This window comes from Chroicocephalus ridibundus, chromosome 6, assembly GCF_963924245.1.
Source record: "Chroicocephalus ridibundus chromosome 6, bChrRid1.1, whole genome shotgun sequence".
Taxonomy (NCBI): Eukaryota; Metazoa; Chordata; class Aves; order Charadriiformes; family Laridae; genus Chroicocephalus; species Chroicocephalus ridibundus.
This window is the reverse complement of record NC_086289.1, coordinates 36,085,128-36,108,053: the sequence shown is the minus strand read 5'-3', so window position 1 is coordinate 36,108,053 and position 22,926 is coordinate 36,085,128. Positions and strand designations below refer to the sequence as shown.

At 40.4% G+C, this 22,926-nt stretch overlaps 2 protein-coding genes across 13 annotated transcripts in view; one reads left to right on the top strand and one right to left on the bottom strand.

Annotated features, from left to right (window-relative positions):
* MYPN (myopalladin) overlaps window positions 1-12,711 on the bottom strand; it is a 79,498-nt gene extending 66,787 nt beyond the window's left edge. The window contains exon 1 of the mRNA XM_063339068.1: window positions 12,639-12,711. The gene's annotated coding sequence lies outside the window, so the exon portion shown is untranslated. The remainder of the gene's footprint in view (window positions 1-12,638) is intronic.
* A 4,212-nt stretch (window positions 12,712-16,923) lies between these two features.
* Window positions 16,924-22,926, top strand: part of HERC4 (HECT and RLD domain containing E3 ubiquitin protein ligase 4) — a 47,574-nt gene continuing 41,571 nt past the window's right edge. For 7 of the 12 annotated variants that reach the window (XM_063337621.1, XM_063337620.1, XM_063337619.1 and 4 more), the window contains exons 1-4: window positions 16,933-17,102; window positions 17,851-18,016; window positions 19,299-19,590; window positions 22,457-22,616. In XM_063337621.1, coding sequence (XP_063193691.1) covers window positions 19,365-19,590; window positions 22,457-22,616 — 386 coding nt within the window. In that variant the 5' untranslated portion in view covers window positions 16,933-17,102; window positions 17,851-18,016; window positions 19,299-19,364. Of the gene's footprint in view, window positions 17,103-17,342; window positions 17,608-17,648; window positions 17,667-17,850; window positions 18,017-19,298; window positions 19,591-22,456; window positions 22,617-22,926 lie in introns of those variants that run through there. The other 5 variants (XM_063337626.1, XM_063337625.1, XM_063337624.1 and 2 more) reach the window with 5 other exon arrangements.

The window sequence follows — 22,926 nt, the reverse complement described above, 5'->3', positions numbered from 1 at the left end:
GTGAATACGGCTGGGGCTGGAAGAAGCCATCTAAAGGACAGTATTGGAGAGTTTTAGAGCTTTAGAAGATAAAAAAGAAAAGGCGTCTAAAGATCTGAAGAAGTCATTACCCTTTACAACATTGATCTACCACCCTTTTTTTTGTAAACAGCTCAGAGAAGAAGGGCTTATCTTACTATCCCAGAGTGACTGAGACAGATGAGCACTTCTCTGGGCCATAAGCTTGCCATAGTTGCAGTGATTTCAAGGTTACAATTAAGACCATAGTACATATAGGTCAGTATCATGTACCTAGCATATACAATATATTTGCTTAATTAGTTTGGAATAAGAAATTCTCCAATTCGAGCTACCTCAAGCTCACAATTATGCCTGTACTAAAGTTTATTTTGGCTTTAGAGGTTAGTGCTGGAAATAGTGCTGACAGCTACAAGTTGGCAGTAAGCTTTGGGACATACATTACAGGACATCCTGATTAGTTAGATACTTATCACAGAAGCTAGTGATGAAAAACAGCTGGACAAACCTCAAAATTTTATTCTGAGCAGGAATTCCACCTTAGAACAAAAGTGAGTGCTGCTGACATTTAGTTAGGCTGGAAGCAGAGAGAGGACAGAGGCAGGACCAGAAGATGGGGAGCCACCATGGAAAGAGCGTTCCCTCCCCAGAACAACCAGAACTGCTGCGGGTCCTCACACCCCACGCTGTGTTTCAGAGAAGCCTCTGTCACCTGAAAGGGTCTGGAGGTATTTGATTAGCTTTGCCTACAAGAGTAGCTTGCGATACTTCTTCACGTGGCAGTGTCTCTGGTAATGAAAGCTCTTTCTAATGTCCTCTCGCCTCTGTTCTGCAATTATTTCAGAAGAACATAACAGCACTCAGGGTGTTTATTCTGGGGTGTTAGAAAGTGCCACCAGTGTCTACAGGAGAAAGAATTTTCTGGTTTACAGCCCATCAATCTCTTGGCTTAATTTTTAAACCTATAAAAGGAGTTTGCAGTATGATTAAAGATATGGGCAATGATGTGCCTGCCACAGGTTGTGATTCTGTACTAAAATTGTTGGCTGATGGGCAAGTACAGATTGCTGTTGCCACGTCTGCCTCTGCGAGGGACAGGCAAGAGTGCTGAGGCAGATCCAGAGAGAGCTGATATGTTCTATATATCACATTGGCAAAAAAATAACAAACAAAAAAGGAAAAAGATGGTCCAGCACTGCTTCTACATTGCAAAAAGCAAGTAGACTGTCATTCACGCAACAGTGGGCAATTTCCTTGCTCTCAAAGGACACCTAAGTACAACTAGACTATATAGTATTGTGGAGAAGGTCTGCATATTCTCAGAATTGCAGTTGGTAATGTGCAGATGAAGATCCTCCAGGAACTTTGTGTGGAGACCAGGAACTGACACACGAACAGTTGAAATGACAAATCTGTGTTTGGATTGTCGGCAAACTCACGTCCCACTGTCTGTCTGAGGCTGACAGAGGGGTTCACATTCAAAGGGCTCCAACTGATAGCAAGAAAAGCTCGTCTCAGACATGTCATAATAACTTCTTACCATACTGTCACAAATGGGTTCATGAAGGTTCATGAAGGTGCTATACGACGCAATAGGAATTTGCTCTAGATTTAGAGGAACACAGTACGTGCTTTTGAAAATCAAATAATTTACTGCCTATAAGATATAATTACAGGTTTGACGTAAACTTATTAAAGCCCAGTCTACAAAAGAAAAGACATTCAAAAGAAACAGTGGTATCATACTAATGATTACACTTGTGTCTTGAATTTTCGTATATAAGAAAAAGTTTTAAGAAAAGACACAAACTCCACTTTTGCATACCAGTTTTATTGGATTTTTTCTGAATAGTGATTGGGAAACGCACAATATACAATACAACAGCGGACTCTGTTATTGCCCATAAATATGCGCAATAGCAGCAATAATCATTGTCTTTTGTGACTACCACCTTCAATTATACAGAGTAGGAAGATGGTGTTTATACAGCTATCTCACAAATAGAAAACGTGGAAAGATGGGGAAAACTGGAAAAAGAGGAAAAAATCTCACCATGTCTAAGCAAGATTTTCTACAAGACCGGGTTCTTCCCTGTGATTGTAATCCAATTCCCAATTACTGTCAAAAATATTAATATTGTCTTTGTCATTGGTCCTAGATTTCTGATAAGGGTTTAGATTGTGATTTTTTAAAATTTCCATTGGAAATTCTGGAACCAAGATACTAAACGTTCCATTTCTTTGAAAGCTTCCTTAAGGTTCTTTGCAGTCAACTTCCAAAGAGGTAGGAACTTCGCAGATCTTTCCAGAGCCCTGTGGAGCACAGGGTTACTACCCACTTTTGGTTTGCATCCCACCAACCACTTTTGTATGTGGAGTATGAAACAGCGAGTGAGACAAGTTTGCTCCAATGGGCTGAGGGAGTAACTTCAGAAGAGAGACTTAGCAGACCTGTAACCATTTTGCTGGTCAAATATGAATGTTGACTCATGAAGTATCCACTTTGTCTTTTGTTATACTAGCCTGTTCCAGGGGCAGGGAATTGCTCCCTACCTGTGCGGCTTCGGACAGTAGCAATGATGTCTGTTCTTGAAGCATCAGTGACTAATTGCTGCTTGAGGTATTACATTTAAGGGTCCAGTAATTTAAACAGAAGTGGCAAGTCCTATTTCTCTTTTAGCTGATAAACTTTAATGAATTATTCTAAGGCCATTATTCTTTTGGTAAGAAAAGAGTTAATAGGAATTTTCTGGATGTTTCTGATAAAGCTAGTTCAATAGTGGTCTGCAAACCTTGTGTAAGATAATATGAGTTAGATATTTTCTATTCATATCATTATGCAGTGCATCTCTTTGCATGAGCCTGCCAGGTATTGTGTGATTCTAACTCAGATCCTAATTTTAGAAGTGGAGACATATCAGAAGGATGAAAGAAATGGTAGCTCTTTTCTGTAGAAGGCACAAATAATAATGTTGAAACATTCCTTCAGTGCCTATTTCTTTTCCACCCAGCCCAAAACAAGCTTTATCATGTGACGATTGCCTGAGTGTTACCACAGAATTTTTCAGTCGTCTCGTTAATTATTTAGACGAAATGTGCTAGTTATTTATGGGGCCTGCTGCTGTTTCCAATTAAATCAGTGATTGTTCTGTCATTAATATCAGTAGGAGAGGAGTCAGACTTTTTCAAGAAGTTGGTTATAGCCACAGTAATGAAAGCTGTCTTTCAGTCATCCGCATACAGCTACAGTCTCTTGTACTGTCCTCATCCAGTTGCATCCAATGTTCCATCTATTTGCGTTTCGAAATGAATCAATAGGTAAAAATATGCCAGTTTGGTAAAACTGGTTAGGTAAAAATAAACAAGCTTCATTGCAGTACAAATGGTACAGATGAAAAGTGTTATAAACATTTCTATAAAACACAGAGATAATCTCCAGAACATGAAATAATTGATGTTATGGGTGGCAATGGTAAAAGGGGATTTGTAAAATCCCTTTCTTGTAAAAAAAATTTTACTCAACTGTAGAAGTGTCAGATTCTTTAAGGTGTATTCCCTGCCTAAAAAAGCATGAAGGACACTGTGTCTTTATTTTAAATTATGATCTTTTTTTTTCTTGTGCAGTATTATCCATAGTACAATACTACCTTGTATAATATTAGCCTTTCAAAGAACTCAGTCAACTTGCTACGATGCCTGTAATTCAAAAGAGTTTGCAAAAAGTGTCTGTTCAGTACCATTTTACTGTTCCCTGTACAGTTAATATTCTGTTAGGTTCTCCTACATTCTTTCTTTTGTAAGGGAAATTCTTTCTTTAAGTTGGGATATCTGAACAACATTCTATAAGCAGCTGGGTTCTTTAATTTGCTAGCATTCAAATTTTAAAGGGGATAGTTTCCCTTTACATTTCAAATATAAAGTGCCTGAGGTCTACCTGGGAGTGCTCATGTGGCTGAGTAGGATCTCCTTGAAGTTACCCCCATCTCTGGGTGCAGGGTTTGGCTCGCATCAGCCTTCTTTCTGGGGTCAGCGCTACCAGACTTCAATGACTGGTAGAGCACCCACAAATATTGATATATAGAGACTGACAGTTGCCCAAATAAGCTAAAATTTGATGCAACCTGTGACATAAGATTGTTTTGAAAAATGGTTAAAAAATCAAATAGAGTAAAAATGGAGATAATACTAATGAGGACTCCTATTTATAAAATCCAGTGATTTGGTGGAGACTATGTCTGGTAATCAACAGAAACACAAAATCTGGTTTATCGATAACCCAGAAACCGGGTTTGATTGCTGAAGAGGATGTGCTAATCCCCTTGATAACCAAGATGACTTTCTGTGGGGAAGTGAAGCAGGAGGAGGCTTGATTTGATGTTGATGCCAAAAATCCAGCTTGGTTGAAAGGTGTGAGATTTACAGTCAGGGTTACTACTCCCAGCATCGTCAGAAACTACAGGATCCATTCTGACACTGTAGGATTTCACTGTCCTCATTGCAAGGCATGACTAGTCCAAAACAGACCATAAAAGGGGATCTGATAATGCTAGTTCTACTGTCTTCACCTCATTTGGGACACTTTGTGTTCCGTGAAATTTGCATTCCTACTATGATCCTCTCCTTCCCTGTCTTCTTTTATTTCCATGCTTTATTTCTTGTCTTTCATGTCTTTCCTTCTCTTATTTTTGATAAGAACCTGGCTTAGCAGACAAGACTAATTTTGCTATGCAGTTTCAGGTCTCCAAGTAAGAGGGCACCAGTTGGCACCAACTCAGCCCGATGCTAGTGCAGGTTTGCCAGATCTTGCTGTAGCTCATACAACGATGGACTTGTTTTCCTCAGATTATATCTAAGAGAGGGCACTAAGCCAAACACTGTGTTTGTACTTTTGCTGTTCTTTTCTGGGGTTTGCTCTCCCCTTTTTCATGGCTTGTGTAATTTGTTCTTCAGATAAAAGAGGCTTAGACCCTAGCAGCTACAGATCTGTCTATGTCAATTGGCTTCTTTACCTTTCTTCAGAACATACGTTTCTAAAACATCTAAAAAGGGCATTTATAGCTATGATTAATACCAACTGAACAGATTGCCAGAGGGACTGGTACAAAGAGTGTTACCTAAGTCTAAAGGAAAAGGAGATACAGGAATGTTATTTAAGAGAAAGACATATTATATACTTTATATTTTGAATATTTGAACTTTTTCTCCTTTTATTTGTATTGTAATAAAAGTTTAATTTTTTTCTCACGGTAGCTATTTCTATGGTTGATATTAAGCAGACCTGACATCTACACTGTCTGCCTTTGTTAACTGCTTACTCTTGTCCAGAGACAGGGTGATATACATGAATGCTTTTGACTTGGGGTTGAGATTAACACAACAAAACATTATGGATTGTATTTTTAAAAGTGGATTAAGAGGCAGTCTAGTGAGGCATATTTTCTAACCACACGGTCTCTATTTCCAATCACAGATTCATCAAACAGAGATTTACAGTGCAGTCCTTATTCTTACCACTTAAATGCCATTGCACCTCTAGAAGAGAGAGCAGAATTTCATACAGGCTACTTAAAAAGAAATTCCAAAATCCTTGAAGACCTGAGAGACTTCACTGAGAGTCCATCGTAAGTGCTTTTAACATAAAAGAATGAAATAAGTGTGGCTATTATTTGTGGAAACCTGATAAATGTGAGTTGCAAGGTAAAGAGGAAATTATACTCAGAGGTTCTTGCCTTCTGTCTGAACTAAGAACATATATACCATTTATATAAAATACAGGTATCTTCAGTATCCTTTTTATAATTAGGTATCATGGCTTTCTGGTATATTTGTTTGTTTTATATTAGGGGCCCTGAGGCCTACAGCAAATTAAATACAAAGGGCCGAGCAGCTGGCAAGAGCCTGAGGCAGCTCAGCTTAATGGTAGTATAGATCAGGACCTTTGGGATTTGAGAGTAACCAAAACCAGAATGAATGGCTGGTGTTTTGAGCATCAGAGGCTTTGGCACCTGTTGCAGACAACTAGAACTGTAGAGAAAATCAGCTTTAGCCTGATGTTTAATAGGGCAAAACATTCAATAACTTAGTTGCCAAAATTATATGTCATGAGATACAGCCCTAATTAGAATGTCTTAAATGATTGTTGGTAGAAGAGAATAAGGAGAGGGCATTCATGGCTAGTTTACATTTTAAGAATAATTTCTTGAGACCTCTTGCTTTCCAAGCACACTCTCAGATGAGAGTTTCAGTGGTTTATGAGCAGTGTGGATGGCAGTCAGCTCATCTCTGAACTTGTGGTCGTTGGATCACCTCAGCTAGGGAGGCTGCGATAAACAGTTTGGAGGACAGCAACATGATTGTTTGGTGAGGCGACTAGAGGAACTAACTAAAGACGAGAGCTTGATATGCATAGATTAGGTGGCAGGAGAGCACAGTTTGATAAAATACAGCAGAAGCAAACTCTGACCCAAGAAGTGGTCAGTCTGAAGGGCCACAGCTGGGGAAGAGAGATTATATCCATACTTAGATGGACCCTATCATCTCGACACATGGTGGCAGCAGAAAAGCATGGGTAATGTCCTGTGGGGTTAGGGGAATTGTGTTGTCTGGTTAGAGCTAGGAGGATGAGTGCTGGCGACTATTATTTGATCCCTTGTGCATGGCGTTCAGAAAGCACTGACTCTGCCCAGCTCTCTGATTGTACAGACAAGGGAAAATAAAACAACTTCTGCAGAAATTCTACGGCTTTTAAAATTTTCCTCCTTTGTATTAAATGTGACATTTTGTAATGAAAACGCAACCAGGATATCATTCCCAAACTCTGAGTCTCATTAGGTGACTGCTTAGATAAAGAGTTACTGTTTTACCAGCACTTTAGTGTGTCACCTTATTATGCACACTTGAGATCGGTTTACCAGCCCCTCCCGGTGATTCTGGCACTCCTTCCCTTATGCTGCCTCATCTGTCTGGAACGCCTTCCCTCAGGCCACTGAGTCACCTTCCCACTTTAAATGTTGCTTTTTTCATTGTAATTTTAAACTGGCTCGCATTATAACATAATTTGTAAAAATTTATATGAAGGTGCAGTGCAAAAATTGTATCTATAGATACTGATGAAGCTTCAAAAAACCTGTGTTTTTTAGGATATGACTTTACTGACAGAATTAATTTTAAAATAAGGGTCTTTTTTGTCAAAACACAAGCAAATTTGCAGAAGGGACAGAAATGAGAGTTAAAGTAATTTGATATTACCAGTTTATTAAATACCAGGAGTATCAGAAACACTTTGTCTAGCTAAAGAAGTGGTGATATTCAGATAATGTAAGCTCACTTACTGAAGTAAGGATCCTGACCCAGAAAATTACCTCAGGGCAGCAATAGCAGGAGGGACTGGCCATTCTGACTAGCCATGCAAATTGGTAACTATGCCACATGACTTCTTCATGAGTATGTAAGACAGAGAAAGAGAGAGAGAAAGAAATAGAAAGAGAGGAGGATCTACCTTTTCTAATAGGAAACAAAAAAAGACCTCTAATTTATTTCAAATAAATCATCAAAAATGTTTATGACTTCTTTCCCAGGCCACATATAACCCAGTGTTTCTGCTTATGTAGTTGTCAGTCTCTAGAACCATCTAATTTCTAAACAGTCAAAATATCAATTTACTCAATGGAAGGAGTCAAAAGATATATCACAGGATTTAAAATATATTCTGATCTAATAAACCACGCATATTACAAGCCAAGTTTAGACAAACTGATACATCAGTGATATATAGTAATGCCATGTGCTATCACACAAGTTATAAAAAGGAATTTTCTTTCTGCCTAGTGTGCCTTTGAAAATGCTTTTTTAAATGTCTCGCTTCTTTTTGCTTTAGCAAAGGAAAAATATTGGAAGACTCCAAACTGTGACACTTAGAAAGAAAATGCAAGTATTATGGTAAGTATTTTTCATTTAATCTAATTAGTAAAGGCCTTTTAAAGCACAACAAAACCTTTTTGGCATGTTTAATGGATGGTGTGCGGCTGTGGAAGCTCGATATTTGAACTAAATTTTAGACATGATGCTCTTAAAGTATATGCTTAATGTTAAATCAGGACAATGTAGTCAAGAAAACATTTATTTTATAAAGAAATAGTTACTAGTTTGGGAATTCAAAGACAGGATATGAAGACTAAGCCTATGGTTTCATTAAATGGTTAAAAAGATCTACTTTCCATTTTCTTATGTATTTCTTGAAAAGCTAAGGGATTACCTGTGTAGATCTAGTTGTATATTCTCTTTTGGGGTGTTTATATAACTTCCTATTGGCCAAGACTTTGACATTTGAGTGCCTAGAGGCAGTCATCTAAATCTTTACTCACCATTTTTAAAAAATCAAAATACATATTTTGAAGAGACATACTTTAGAAAGTCTCAACCATAATGTTTATAAACCATGGGTATTGTATATGAAAGCAATTCCTCCTCTATAGAGCGGATTTGTTTTGTTGTGTATTGAGCTGTTGAATAGGATTTAAGGTGTTTGAGTGAATACAGAAGTTTAAGTGGGGGCTGGAGCAGGAAGGAGAGCCAGAACTGTTGGTATCATGCTGTGATGGGTAGAGTTTATGTGAAATGCATTTCAGTTTGCTGACTGCACTGCATGAAAGGAGTAAAAACATGTATCTTTTCATACTTGACATACTCAGTTGTGGGTTTTTGAGCTGATATAAACCCCTCAAGATTCAGCTAATTTAAACTGGCATTAGTTGAACTGACTTCCTTTGAGAAACAATTTACCCAGCTGAGGGTTTGACCTAGAGGAAAGGGGAGCAGGGAAAGTGATGGCTTTGACTTATTGGCCAGGGAGGGCCAAGAGAAAGAACTCAGTGGTAAGAACTTCCAGAGTTTTCCCAGCTTCAGTCAAGATAATAAAGTTTAAAATCCAAGAACCGATGAATAATTTGATTCCCAAGAATGAGGCCTCTATTAAGTCTCCACCCTGCAGATACAGCTACTTTCTATGTGCTCCCATGGGCTCCCTTTGATTGTATTATTGAAACTATTAAGGAGGGATAACAGCGCTCCAAGCAGTATTGTTTCCTTTCCTGGTTTTGAAAAACTTACAAAAGAAACTCTTTATGTACTGTATGCTTCCTAATCCTGAAATACTTTCTCTCTATTTATGTGGAGCAAGAGAAAACCTTTGGTTCTTTTGCAGAGATGTGAAGATCTCTCTGGTCTAGATCCTGAGATGCAGGATTTGATGTAGCCAAATGTTTACATCAGAAAATATGTGACGATTAATATATTATTAGTTTATCATTTTATTCTTTTTATGTTGATTACTATATGTCCAAAGAAATTATGGCAGAGGCAAGCATGGTATTTGAATCTTAAATTTATCAAATATTAAAAAAATTACAAGTTCCCTGAAATATAGCTATAAACATAAATTTATTTGGTAATTCTTGAGCTTTTAAATCTCACTTCAAAATACATAAATTTAAATTATATTTTACAAAACATTTTAATTCTAGTTGTCAAATGGTTTTTCATTCAACTTGCTGGGGTTTTGTTAGAAAACATCAGAAAAATTAATATAACAGTATCTGGTTTGTTGTTATTTGGGCAAATAGTGAGTTCTGTATTCAGTCAAAATTAGCTGTAAAACTAATGGTGTAGGAACCCTTAAAGTGAGGACTTTAAAATTGTATGTATTGCTATTAACTATTCGAAACTAAATCTTAGCCAAAAGATAGTCATTTTCATAAATTGGAATTGAAAATGTCAAATACCACATTCTTAAGAGATCATTGCTGATATAACTCACTGGAAATTGTGACTATTTCTAATGATTATAAACAAAACACTTCTAGATTCATGTCTATTATAATTCTGCAGAGAAGCCAGTAGGGATTATTATAGTTATGAACAGACTATTTTAATGCTTATGGTTATTATAAACTCAGAAGATAACACAAACAGGTTTAGAATGGTGATGAGCTATTTAGAGACTCAAACTTGAACAAGAGGTCAGGAAAAATTATAAAGATCACATGTCATTTGTCACTCAGGAAAAGCGAGTTTTAATCGAAATTACAAAGCAACCACTTGGCCGTAAGACCAAATAAGGATTATTTTCATTCATTTTATTAAAAAAAAAAGAAGTTATACTCAGAGGAATTTAATTTGTAATATTTATGCTGTCTGTTAAAGAGATAGTTTGCCTGGCTGAGTTTGCTACAAGCTTATATGCATACAAAATTGTTTGTATGAAATTGTTTGTATTTGCAAAAGTTTTATCACATTGGGTACAATATTTTTTTTACAAGTCTACTGGCTAAAAAATGTTGTGGAAATGTTTTCTGGTGAAATTGGAGTTTCAAACTGACTTCACTGCTGGTAATCTGTCTGGTTTTGGATGTCTCCACTGGGTCGTGGGGTGAACAGAAGCTGCTGTCTCAGTTGGATACTGGGGAAATGCTGTGTCTTTTCGTCAGATGGTCTCAGGAACAATCTCTCTTGAATCTCCAGGGATCCAAGCTCTAGGACTACTCTCAAATTTATGCCTAGGTATGTTTAAGAGTCATTTTGCTGCCTAGAACCCGGCCCAGAAGCTGAAAATAGCGCTGTATTCTTCTTTTATGAAAGTAAATATATGTGTGTTAAGTGGGGACTATCCAGTACCCCTGAAATGATCTTTTCTGGTTGGGATCAGTGATCATATTTAGTGGTGTCGTAGTGGCTTGCTGACATTAATGACGAGAAAGCCTTCATCAGTCAGACATGGGTGATGAATCACTGCTACCTCCCTCCCTCTCCAAGAAAAAAAAGCCAGCTAAGTGCAATGGAGGTTTGGCACAGGTGGCTGCTCTACTGTTTCGGCTTCCAAATGATATATAGTAACTTTGGCCTCCTCTTTACAAGCTTCAAGTTTTAAATTGAAACAGTTTTTTATATGCTGGTAGACCAAATAAACAAAGAAACATTGTCCCCAAAACACTGTCCCAAGATTTTCTGGAGAGAAATGAGAGTCTCTAAATTGCTCATATTAAAAAATCAAAAAGATTGTCAGCATTTTGCACAACTCCAGTGTCAGTAAACAGAAACAAAAGATTACAAGTTTGTGGCAATTTTTCTTTTCTGAATGGGAGCTTAGGAAGTATTGCCATAGGAGATTTCCAGGAACACAACGAGTCAATAGGTTTCTCTACATACAAATTCTGTGTAGGGAGCAGCAGTGATTCCATTGTTCATACAGTTATGAGGATTTGATTGCTCATCTCAGACAGCTTACTACCCTTCTGTCTCCAAAATCAAGTAAATATTTTTGGGAATCTTTTATTCTAATGCTAAGGTTGAGACTTACGTCATAGGAAATTCAGAGTTACAGTCCTCCAAGGACTCCAAACTCTGACTGCTCACATATAATTTCTGTGGAGCCCCTTAATGACCTCGGCAAGAGAAATCTAATTTTCCATCTGTCCAAGAGTCTTCATCCACTGTGAATATCTAATGCACTTTTTGAACAGAGATGTCCTGTACTGAAGTTGATACAAATGGCATAGATTCATTGCTGCTTTGACACCGCATTTCAGCCCATGCTATACCAAATATCTATCTATCTGTTGCTAACTGCACCAAAATAGATCTCACAGTATCACGCCCTTCTGGGTTTCACTAATACATGTGAAATCATGAGTCTTATCCTGAATTTAATCACAAAAGCTGCAGAGTACTGTCCAGTCATCTTTACTAAATAGAAATATCTTTGTTGCAAAATAGTCCTACATTTTTGAGCGATAACTTAATAGCAGAAACACCTGGATGTAGTTTGAACATACTGGTCACAGTTTATGCCTCAGAGTTATTATTTTCTTCCCAACTATTCTTCACAGGGACCTACCATAGGAATAGAGAAAACAACATGTCCCAACAAGTGCTTAGGCGCAGGGCCACAGGCTATTACACCTACCTGATGGCAAGACACATGCTGTGTCATCTCCTCTCCTAGCAATCAGCCCTAACATCCATTTCGTGTCATCTTTCTTTACGGTTTCTTTTTTCTCCTCATCTGCAAGTGTTTTTCTGGTCTAGGACGTTCTCCTTCACTATTTCTATTCCTATACCTAAAAACATCCATGCCTATCTTCCTACTGCCTGGAAGGTTTTTTCTCTCAAATCTTACTCCTTGTAAAGCCAAGGACTTTATCACCCAAGAAATGGGGTGGAGCAAGAGACGAGTATCAGGAAAAACTCAGTCTAGCTCAACAGAGAGGGGGCTTTATGGTAGTATTTCTGGTCTCCATACCAGAAATAAGCATCCGGTTTCCATACTAGCACTAATTTTTCTTCCATTCCCAGTTCTATTCCATTAACAACAAACTTAATTCTGTGAATTAAATGCCAGCTCCCACCACACCTCTAGGAAAAGAGACCATCCGTGTCATTTTCACAGTTAATTTTCCCCTCAGCTGTCTCCCAACCCCCTGAGAGAACAGATCCCTCCACCCCACCTCTGTTTACACGAGCACCTTTCTTCTTTCACAATCAGGTCACTGTGGATAAGAAATGGGATAAGAAATGACACAAAACAACCCAACATGGAAATTTGCAAAGAAGCCAAGAGTGCTCACCGTCAAGTGTTGTGACCAGCCTGTGTGTGAGCCTCAGTTCTGGTCCTCTCCTGTGCCTCTTTGTTCTCCCCAGTGCAGGCTGCTACCTTTCTGCCTGCTCTTTACGAAATAGTAAGAAGGCTAATTTTAGGGTGCTTCATCATCCTGCCATGCAAAGACACAGTGTCATGTCAGAATCAGCAGCATGTGGCACCACTTGGAGCTGCTATTTTATAAGCTGAGGTTCAGCATGTTCTCAAATTTGGTCTCTGCAGGGCAGAACTGGCTCAACTATTGATCTTCTATTCCTGTAGGATTGCACCTTAAAAATGAAACATCAGTGTTTTGGCCTGACCAAAAGCCCAGTTTAATGACATGGGAACTGGTGGTGTTTCAGCATCCAACACTTAAAACAAAAAACCCCAAAAGATTACATGGGAATTTCCTGGTGTTCAGTTAGCACCTGGCCTGCTGTTCTGTTTATAAGAGAAAAATTCATGTAATTGTGCAAAACCACTGCGATAGGAAGAGAATGTGCTGCATGCTGGAAGGGCTGCACTCCCAACCCTCTGTGTGGGATGCTGGAAAACGCTCAGCATCTTCAGCCCCAACCTGAAGGTGCCTGGGCACTTGTGTGGCTTGTGCCATACTGCCAGGGTGCAGGGTAGTCACTCTGAGTGCCAGCTGCAGTTTGTGTGGCCTTGGGGATGCTGGGTACACATGGGAGTTTGTGAGCACAAGAGCTTCATACCTGATGCAAAGGTCAGCTCGTTTCTTTCATTGTAGTCTTCCTGTCCGGGATTCATCCTTGTCCGCTGCTTTTCCATTTTCTTCACATCTGTCATCCTATGAATAGCGTTCTTTTGGCTATTTCAGCTATATTTTGTGGCCTGAGAGGATGAGGGAAATGGAGCGTTGCAGGTTTTTGGTTTTGCTTATCTTATTTGAAGGTATGACTCCTCAGCTTATCCTTAAACAGCTCCCTTAATTAGGTGCCTGGAGTTAGACACAGATCTTGCAATATTGTCAATTTATTATTTATATAGTGATTTTACCTTCACAAACCGGTCAAGAAAGGTCATTTTTTTTCACCATATCACCATCAGTTACTGAATAATTGGTCTTACTGATAAGCACATTTGCATTTGAGCTAACCAGAATCATTACAGTGAGCAGGGTGGGCAGACGGCAAACTAAAACATGCTGAGCTGTAAAGTAGCATATAAAACATGTATTCTGTGTGTGTGTGAGTTACGGCCGTCTGTCTGCTTTCATTAATTCACTAACATCCAAATATTGATACTGTGAAGAATGTAAGGATAAAATGTAAAACTGAAATGGCATAAAAGGGTCTGACTGTACCTTGTTTGTAAGGCTGTTTGCATTCCAAAGACGTTCCTTTGTCTTAATCAAGAATATTCTACACAAAGGCTTCACACAAAGGTTAGTAATCTCTCACAGCAAAATGCTGACATCTCTAATTTCATGTTATCTGCTGTTCTGGACACCCATTTCTATTTTCTGTAGTCTGTGACACATCAGAGTATAAAACAAAAGGGATTGAAATGAGGAATTAATGTTTATAAAGTACGTACTGACTGTTGCCAGGAGAAAATGGAGGCAGAGAGCAGAGTCCATCTCTGTTATTAGCTATGCAGAAAGTTTTATTTCGTAACACAGTAGCCTTCAAAAATAAGAATATTAACTGAAAGATGTTTTCCACTGATAAAGCATAAAATATACATTAGTAAACATTATATATTATTTTTTTCATTTTGGTATTTTTGAATGGGTGATTAACAGGGGTACAATTTAAACCCCACAACTGTGCTGACAGCGATCACCAGGCAGTAGCCAAGCATCGCTATTTTAATAATGGCAGGGCAACTGAAAATAGTTTCCTGCTTGTTAGGACCATCAATAAGAAGACCGTGCAATTGTAATAGGAAACCCTCTGTGCTAAGGCACTTTTAAGGAATAAATCCCTTCCCTGAAGTTAAACGGATTGACATTTCTTGTTTTCACTGGAATTTGCATAACTGCAAAATACCGGGGTTTTTTGCAAGTACAAGAACAGACACTGGGAATTTTGGGGTGCAAGCGTGCTCACACACGGTTCTCTTGACCACTGCAACTACAGAACCACATTTTGGCAGATTTGATGCCAGTGGATGCAGGATTGGTCATACGGAGTGGCCAGGAGTCCAAGCAGTGATGTGGCATCAGGGCAGGTACTCCCTGTCCCCCGCTGCCTCTCTACCTTTAGCCCCATGGAGGAAGGGGCTTCCTCAAGGCACCAAGACAGGCAGGATGCGGCTTCTCTGGCCCAGAAAAGAAAATTTGCTAAGATGGGTAGTAAGCAGAATAAAAATATGGCTTATACTTTATTTGAAGATACATTTGAATTATTTAACTGACAGTAACCTGATTTGAGGACTAAAGTAATTCTTTTAAATAAAATAGCTATGTCTATTACACAAGGAAGTTGAGATTTGTGTAGCATGTTATATTGCTTTGTGTTTTATGTATTTCTTATTTAATGTGTTAGGCCAGTTATATGAAAATACTTCTCTATGTAAAAATAGTACTGGGCATATAATGTTCTCTACAAGTACATGGACATATCCCCACATGCTGGTCAGAGGACACATTGCACAACGAATGACAATGTTTAAAATATACTTCACAGTGTAATTATCGCAGTTACTACTCCGGTGGTCTCTCAAATAAAGGGAAAAGGCAGTTTAGAAGATAACAAATGAAATGTTTTCCTCCATTCGCCATGTGTAACATGCTGACCTTCCATTCCCACATGCAGAATGGAAAAGGCAAATCACTCGCATCTCTCCTTTAAATAACAAACCTGCGTATTTGCTACCTTGAAAAGTGGCGCATCATTTAGCCGTTGTCAGCTATGCAGCCATCTCATTTTCCCCATGTATTAATTTCATATTTCTGGCTTGGATCTTTACTGATAAATTCACAACCACAAATCCTGAGAAGTCCTGTAGAATCTTACCTATTTAGATATGCAAAGCAGTGTTTAATGGCTGGAGCAAGACATCCCCCATTTGTTGTTTTGGGTTTTTTTAAAATGCTTTCCAGTACAGGGCAAAATGACACCAAACACAGCCCCTTTCTTACGCATAGTTTGCGACATCACTTGCTGCGAAGAATGCCTGGCCCTGGCCTTTTTTACTTCCTGACCTACATAAAGGTGGATCACAGGACTACTATAGAGAGGCTGCTAAATAAGGAAACCGCATTGGGATTCCCAACCTGCTCCACTTCAATACATTGCAGTGGATTTTCCTCCCAGTACTAAGCAAAATCCTAAAAAAAAAAAAAAAGCTAAAAGCTAAAAAACATGCCTAGCGTGTAAACTTATCTTTATCTGCTCCACTAGAGACAGGTGTTTAGTGGAAAAAACGTCTGAACATGCCCACCTTGTGTATGCTCTGACACTGGGAAAAGCTTGTGCCCGGAATGCCGAATTGGGAAAATGGCATTAATTCCTGCGGGAGGGACACAGCAAGGCCCCATCCCGCTCCTCTCCCTGAACCAGGGCCGGCAGCAGGGCCAGTGCTCCCACCGCTGCTCCTGCACCATCACCCGCGGGGAAGGAGGCGTCGGGAGTTAATGACGGGTAATTGGAGTATGAAAAACAGTTTGTTCCTGCTTCTCGCCGGCGGATCCAGTTCCTTCCCGCTCGCTGGGCTCATTCTTTTCATGCCCTCAGAGATCAAGCCGAGGGTTCTGCCCATCTCCCTAGATGACGGATAAGGAACAGCAACGCGCGGCCAAGTCTTGCCGCCCTGCAAGGAAGGAGACACGCCATCACGAAGACCCTTCTCAGCAAACACAGCGGGAGCAACTGACCCCTGAACACACTGGTTGACTCTTCATTTAAAGGCAGCGATGCCACACAACGACGGTATGTTTTAAACCTGCTGTGTTTCTTTCGGGCTCAAACCAGCATACGTTCAGCTGCAGCCAGCCCGGAGCGAGCACGAGCCCGGCCCTGCTCTTCCGCGCGGGAGGACGACGGCGTCACTCCAGCACTCGTCACGTCGCCGTCACCATTCTCCTCAATGTCTCTCTCTCTCCCACTCAGCCCCTTCGCCGCCCAACGGCGGGGACTCCCACCCCGGCCTCCCTCCGCGCCGTGCCCGGGAACCCCCTCCCATCCCGTCCCCGCCCGTCGTTTAACATCACGGCCTCCCGCCGCCGGGCACCGGGCTGACGTCACACCGCGCAGCCACCGCGTCACCGCTGCTGACCACGAGGCCGGGGCGGGCGGTGCAAGCGGTCGCGCGGCGGCCCCGCCCCGCTGTAGCCGGCGCTTGCGCGGGAGCGGCGGTCGGGCCCTGTCACCGCTCCGCCTCGGGGCTGCGCACGCCCTCGCGGTGGCCGGTGGGTGCCTGCGGCGGGCCGGGGCGCGGCCGAGCCGAGCGGAGCGGAGCGCAGCGCGTCGCCTCACCGCCGGTGAGCGTCCCGCCGGCCCCGTCGCTGGAGCTCTTCGGCCCCGCGGGGCGGCCGGGGCCGCGCTCCGTCGTTGGGAGCAGGGCGGCGGGTGGGCCGGGGGCGGTTGGGACCGTTACGGCCAGCTGCCGGGCGCGTTGAGGGGAGCCCGGCGCCGCCCCCTTCTTCGGACCGGGCGGCGGCCCCGCTCCGGGCGGCGGTTGGGGGAGCTGCGCGCCAGGGAGGGGAACCGTTCGGCAGCCCGTGGGCGAAGGCGGGCGGTGCCCGGCTGGACGCGGCGGGCGGGAGCGTGGGGCAGAGCCCGCGGGACCGCCGGGGCGCTCCGGGAGCGGGGTGAGGTTACAGAGCCCGCCCCGGCCTGCGGGAAAGGTCCAGACCCTTCCTGCAGCACCGCTACTGGCTCCCCGCTAGCGGGAAACCAGCGGGGTGGTTTCCCTCGCCGTCTGTGCTCGGCGTCGGTGCGGGGCTGCTTTTGACGTCACGCACGGTAGTATCCAGCAGTGACAACGTGAGCTGGCTTTCGTGACTACCTGCAGGGATAAGATACTGCCGTGATTTCCGATCAAAGTACAAAACTTGTTTGGCTGATGACTTAAAAAACAAACCAAAACCCCAGCCTTCTATGGAGCTACGCATCTGTTTTAACAGAAGGGCGAACTTTTCTTCCTTTTGCCCCGATGGAGATAAATCTTGACTACGGAAATCTTGAAGCACTATAATCATACATCTCTTCTAACTTCTTGTGTTGCAGGTTGAAGCTTGCGCTGCAGTCACTGCCACGGATCTGTGAAATTTGCTGTTGCACAGCTATGTCTTAACCGAAGACATCTTCGTTTTGATGTCCCCTTCTGGATGTGGTAGGATATAGCTAATGATAGCTAGGGAGATATTTGATCATGCATCATCTCCTGAGATAGGTAAACAGAATGCAATACATTTTAAGCTGTTTGGCTGGTTTGGGGGTTTTGTTTGTTTGTTTGTTTTTTAAATGAGATCACAAAAATAAGCATCTTGTTTACTGCATTTTGACTTTTGCAGAGAAAAAATAGTTCATGCTCTTGTGCTGGCAAGAATTCTGCCCTTTGGTTTATGTAACGCTTAGGTGCTAACTGATGACTTATTTCTCTGAGCAGTTTTACATTTAGGTGGTTTGTATGTGTTATGACCCTGCATAATGTAAGACTGAATGCATTTGTAGTGCATTGTATTCCACATTCCATTATTCGTGCTGTCTTCTAAATAATGGCCACAGGTGAAAACTTATAGCCATTTTACACTGTATTGGATTGATTTTTAAATTGCTCTGAAAATACAGGGAAACTTACTGTTGCAGACATGTAGTATAAGTAATAGTGAAGACATTGACATAAATTCTTCATCATCTGCAGTACTGAAAATGAAAGTGAAGTGTAGCTTTGTATCCTTTCCAAATAGCTACAGAGTCTGCCAGCATAAATGCTGGTAATTGCAATTTAGGCATTAGGGTTGGGGGTTTGCGTAGGTGAGTTTGTACCTGTGGCCTCCTGTTATGGCAGGGTAACTGTCATGCTGTAGCCTGTGTTGATTGCAGTGCAAGATTGGGGACTTGAGTTTCAGCTATTTATCTTCTTTTCACTTGTAAGTTAAGTTGACTCATAGTTGTTTAAATGTAATGATTGACACATCATATTATTCTTTGTGTTGCGTAACAGGATTGATCAGAGATGACCAATTTTTTTCCAAGCTATGAGTCAAGTGTTGTTTTGGGGGATGATCTTGAGGCAGTACACAGTGCTTTCTGGAGCCATGCAGCTCCTTGTGTAAAGAAACTAGCCTGTACTCTCTTCTTAAAAGATATTTGAGGTCATTTCCGCTGGCTAGAATTGGTTGCAACTACCCTTTGTATAGTTCTGGATCAGGGATTAGAGAAGTTTTACAAAGAATGGTATTTCAAATTTTTGAAACAAAGTTTTATAAAACCGAGGACCTGCACATCCGTAAAGTTGTATCTGAAATGGGAAGAAAAGCATTTTACTGCAGAGCTCATGTAAATACTATCCAAGAAGGTAAATCGCACTCTTAAAAATTGTTCAGTGTTTCAATATATTGGTATATAGAAAATGAATTTGTGGATTACATGCTATGTAACATAAATGTTAATAGCATAAACGTTAGGGACAATACTGAAAAACTGTACATTTTCCTTTTTTTTTTGAACAGCTACGCGGAAGGGATATTCTAGAAAAGTGAAGTTGGAAGATCTCTGTGATCAAGAGAAGCATAAACATGTTGTGCTGGGGAAATGCATCTTTTGGACAGCTTGGATTGGGTGGAATTGATGAAGAGATTGTTTTAGAACCCAGAAAAAGTGACTTTTTCTTAAATAAAAGGGTCAGAGATGTAGGATGTGGACTGAGACATACTGTTTTTGTCCTGGATGATGGGACTGTTTATACATGTGGATGCAATGATCTAGGACAACTAGGGCATGAAAAAGCCAGGAAAAGACCCGGTAAGTTTAGAAGTAAAAAATTGTGCAACATATGTGTGGTTGTGCATGTATTTTTTGTTTCATTATGTCACATCAAACCCAAGACTGCCAGTGTCTGTGCATGTGCTGAATTGTATGCACAGTAGTTCTTCCAAGAATGCACATATTTTTAACTTGAAAAGCATTCCTTTGCTCGGATCACATCTTGTGACAGTTGCAAAAAACAACTGTGAGACACGGCTGTCCCTCGATGTTTTTGCCTGCCGTGCAGCTGGACAGTGCCATGATTTTTTTATTTCCAGCATGGAATCAGTTTACCTAAGGTTTTGGGAGACTCTGGCAGTTTTTAATCTCAAGGGGAGGTGACCTGCTTCAATACGTGGATTAGCATTGTACTATGTGTATGCGTTTGGCTACTGGAATATGGTAGAAATGAATATTTGGCATACCATAGTTGAGAAACATTCTGGGTGTTTTTAATCATCTAACATATGATGTATAGCAGGTCTGACTAAAGCAATGTTTTTAACTTTCTTTTTTTTAAGAACTAAAAATAAAACTTTTGATAAAAGATTCTTCAGCATATGCAGTGCTCCAGGAAGAGGATTCGGAAAAGCCTAAAGGATGCGATGTAAAACTTCTTTGGGCCTTTTTCTTCCTATCTATCTTATAGTCATGTTTCTGCTTCCTGCTAGTGCAGTTCTGTAGCAGAAGTGGGTAAACATCTTGCAGGGACTGCAGAGGAGTGTGCTCATGGGCTCCCTTCAGAGCTGGGCACGTGAGTCATACGTGCGTGCTACTGAGATAGGGAACGGTGCTTCTGACAGTACTCATGGCATAACGTAAGCAAGCTGAAAAGGCTTAGTAAGAGTTTATTCTGATCACTGCTGTAGCAATTTGACAAGTTACTTGGCACGATAGTTGATACAAATACTTCAAATGGCAATAAGGCATTATGCAGTATTTTAGTAGCTCTCCCTCATTCAGACTTTCAGATTTTATGCCAAGTAAAGATTTTTTTGTGTAGTTGATATGTAACTTTTTAGAACTAATTTGGACTTCTACTGGGAAACAGTAAACGGATATTAAAACTGATAAACTTTAATCCTGTGCAAACATCTGCTTCATGAACAGAAACTCAGCTTGTCAAACTTACTCTGAATACTTGTTACCCACTTTGAAAATGATGCTGAATTGTCTTTTAAATCTAAAAGTTACAACAAAAATATCTGACTTTTAATTTTTTGTTTTGTTTTTTTAAAATAGCCTTGTGTAAGCTTTCATACGTAATGAGACAAAAACCTACTATAAATCTCTTTTTTTTTTTTTTTTTTTTTTTTTTAACATGCTCAGACACAACAGTCACGAGGATGGTAATGTCCTCCTCCCTAATTTTTCTTTCATCTAGACATCACTAACAATACTGTTGAATGTTCTAATGTGAAGTCAATGCGTTGGGATAACTTTACTTGTGCAGTCTAAAGATACTCAAGTACCTTTACAAATGGGTATATGCTCTCTTTTGAGTGTATTTCTGCTAACTGAAGATAATTTTGTTACAGAGTGCATGCATGTCTTTGTCACCTCCGTGTCACCAGTGGCACTGTTTAGCTGTGCCTTCCCTTTTTCCTCCCCACAGAGCTCTGCTTGCCATAGGGATTGTGTGAATGTCCCTTAATCCATATTCGGCGAAGTCAGCCTGGCTAGTTTAGCTGCTGGTGAAGATAGTCTGAGCTAATCTGCATGCTCTTGCCTGAACTGGAGAGTGCTTACATGACCTCTTCCACTGGCAGAGCTGTGGAGGCCGTAACAGGCCTGAATTGGGGTGATAACCTCTTTAATCAGATCGTCTGTTTAAAAAAAATGAAAAAACCCCTTGTATCTGCTGCCTGTGTTACTCTATTTTGGAAACTGAGTGCCTGTCATGTTGCAGATACTGTTAGCTACTGTTTTGAAGTTGACTTAGGCTATGCTAGGCTGTGTTTACAGTGCGTGTGACATTGATGATACACAGCCTTTTTCAGTGGTGTGACATTCTTCTGCACGAATGGAATTAATGTGTTTGAAAACTGGGCATAAAATGTCCAAGCAGGTTCCCTTGCTTAAGGGGACTGTTGAAAATTCCAGCCTTAGTGACAGGCCCTGATGATATTTCTCCATTTTCCTGTTGCTGAAATGAAAATGTTAGACTTCTGATCACAAATCATAAGCACGAAAACAAACTTTGAGTTTTTCCAAATGTATTTAAAGGTATTGATGCAGGCTACTGGAAAAAAATCACAGATATTTTAGTGTTTGTTCTTCAGAGGCGTGCACTGTATATCTAGAAAAATTACTCTTTGGGATCTGTTTCTACAGTATTTTGCATTATAAAGAGGACATTGTGTAGCTCATTGCAAAATCAGTACCTTTAGTCTTTAATTTGCCCTGCCTTGTTTTGCCAGCTTTTTTGTTAATAATGAATAGGTGAATTTAATTTGCAGTGGTGGAATGTTTTCCTCTTACATAATGTCTACACGTGTAGTCATTTGACAGTAATCTATTTGACCTTAATGTTAATTGAGTTTCTGCACTCATTTTCATACGGCAAGATGAGAAGGAACCATTATTATCAAGCTGCCGATTTTGTGCACTTCTGTATATTGCTCCAGATACAGTTGTTGTTTGGTTACTCTGGGGTGTCAAATTTAACTTACTTCTCCTAGAATAGCATGCTTATAATTTTAAATAAAAGATGTTTTGGGAGACTTCTGGGCTTAGTTCTGTGTAATTTCAATTGGTATCTTAGTGCTAAGTGTAACGGTCTTGGAGAACTCTAGCTTGTTAGTTGCTTTTTTTAAAAGAACTAACTTTTTTGTGTGTGTGTTTTTTTTTTTTTTTTTTTTAGAGCATGTTGGTGCACTGGATGCCCAAAATATTGTAGCTGTGTCATGTGGCGAAGCCCACACTCTTGCATTAAATGACAAAGGTCAGGTGTATGCTTGGGGTCTGGCTACTGATGGACAGCTTGGCTTGCCAGGAACAGAGGAATGCATCAGAGTGCCCAGGTTAAAAATAATTAGCATATAATAAGTTATTTTTTTGAAAAAAAAAATAAAAAAAATGTGCTCAAATCACATTGGTTAAGCTATTCTGCTGTTATAATTAAAAACACGCATTAGAAAGTGTACTTTAGCTATGGCACTTGCATGCTGTAGACAGTTTCCTTTCTCAAAAAGTCAAATTATGTGAGAAATGTCTTATGGGTTTGCTTGGTTTGGTTTGTTGGGATTTTTTCCTTCTTTTTTCTTTTTCCTTCTTCTCTTTTTTTTCCCCCCACTTTTTTTCCTTTTTTTTTTTTTTTTTTTTTTTAAATAG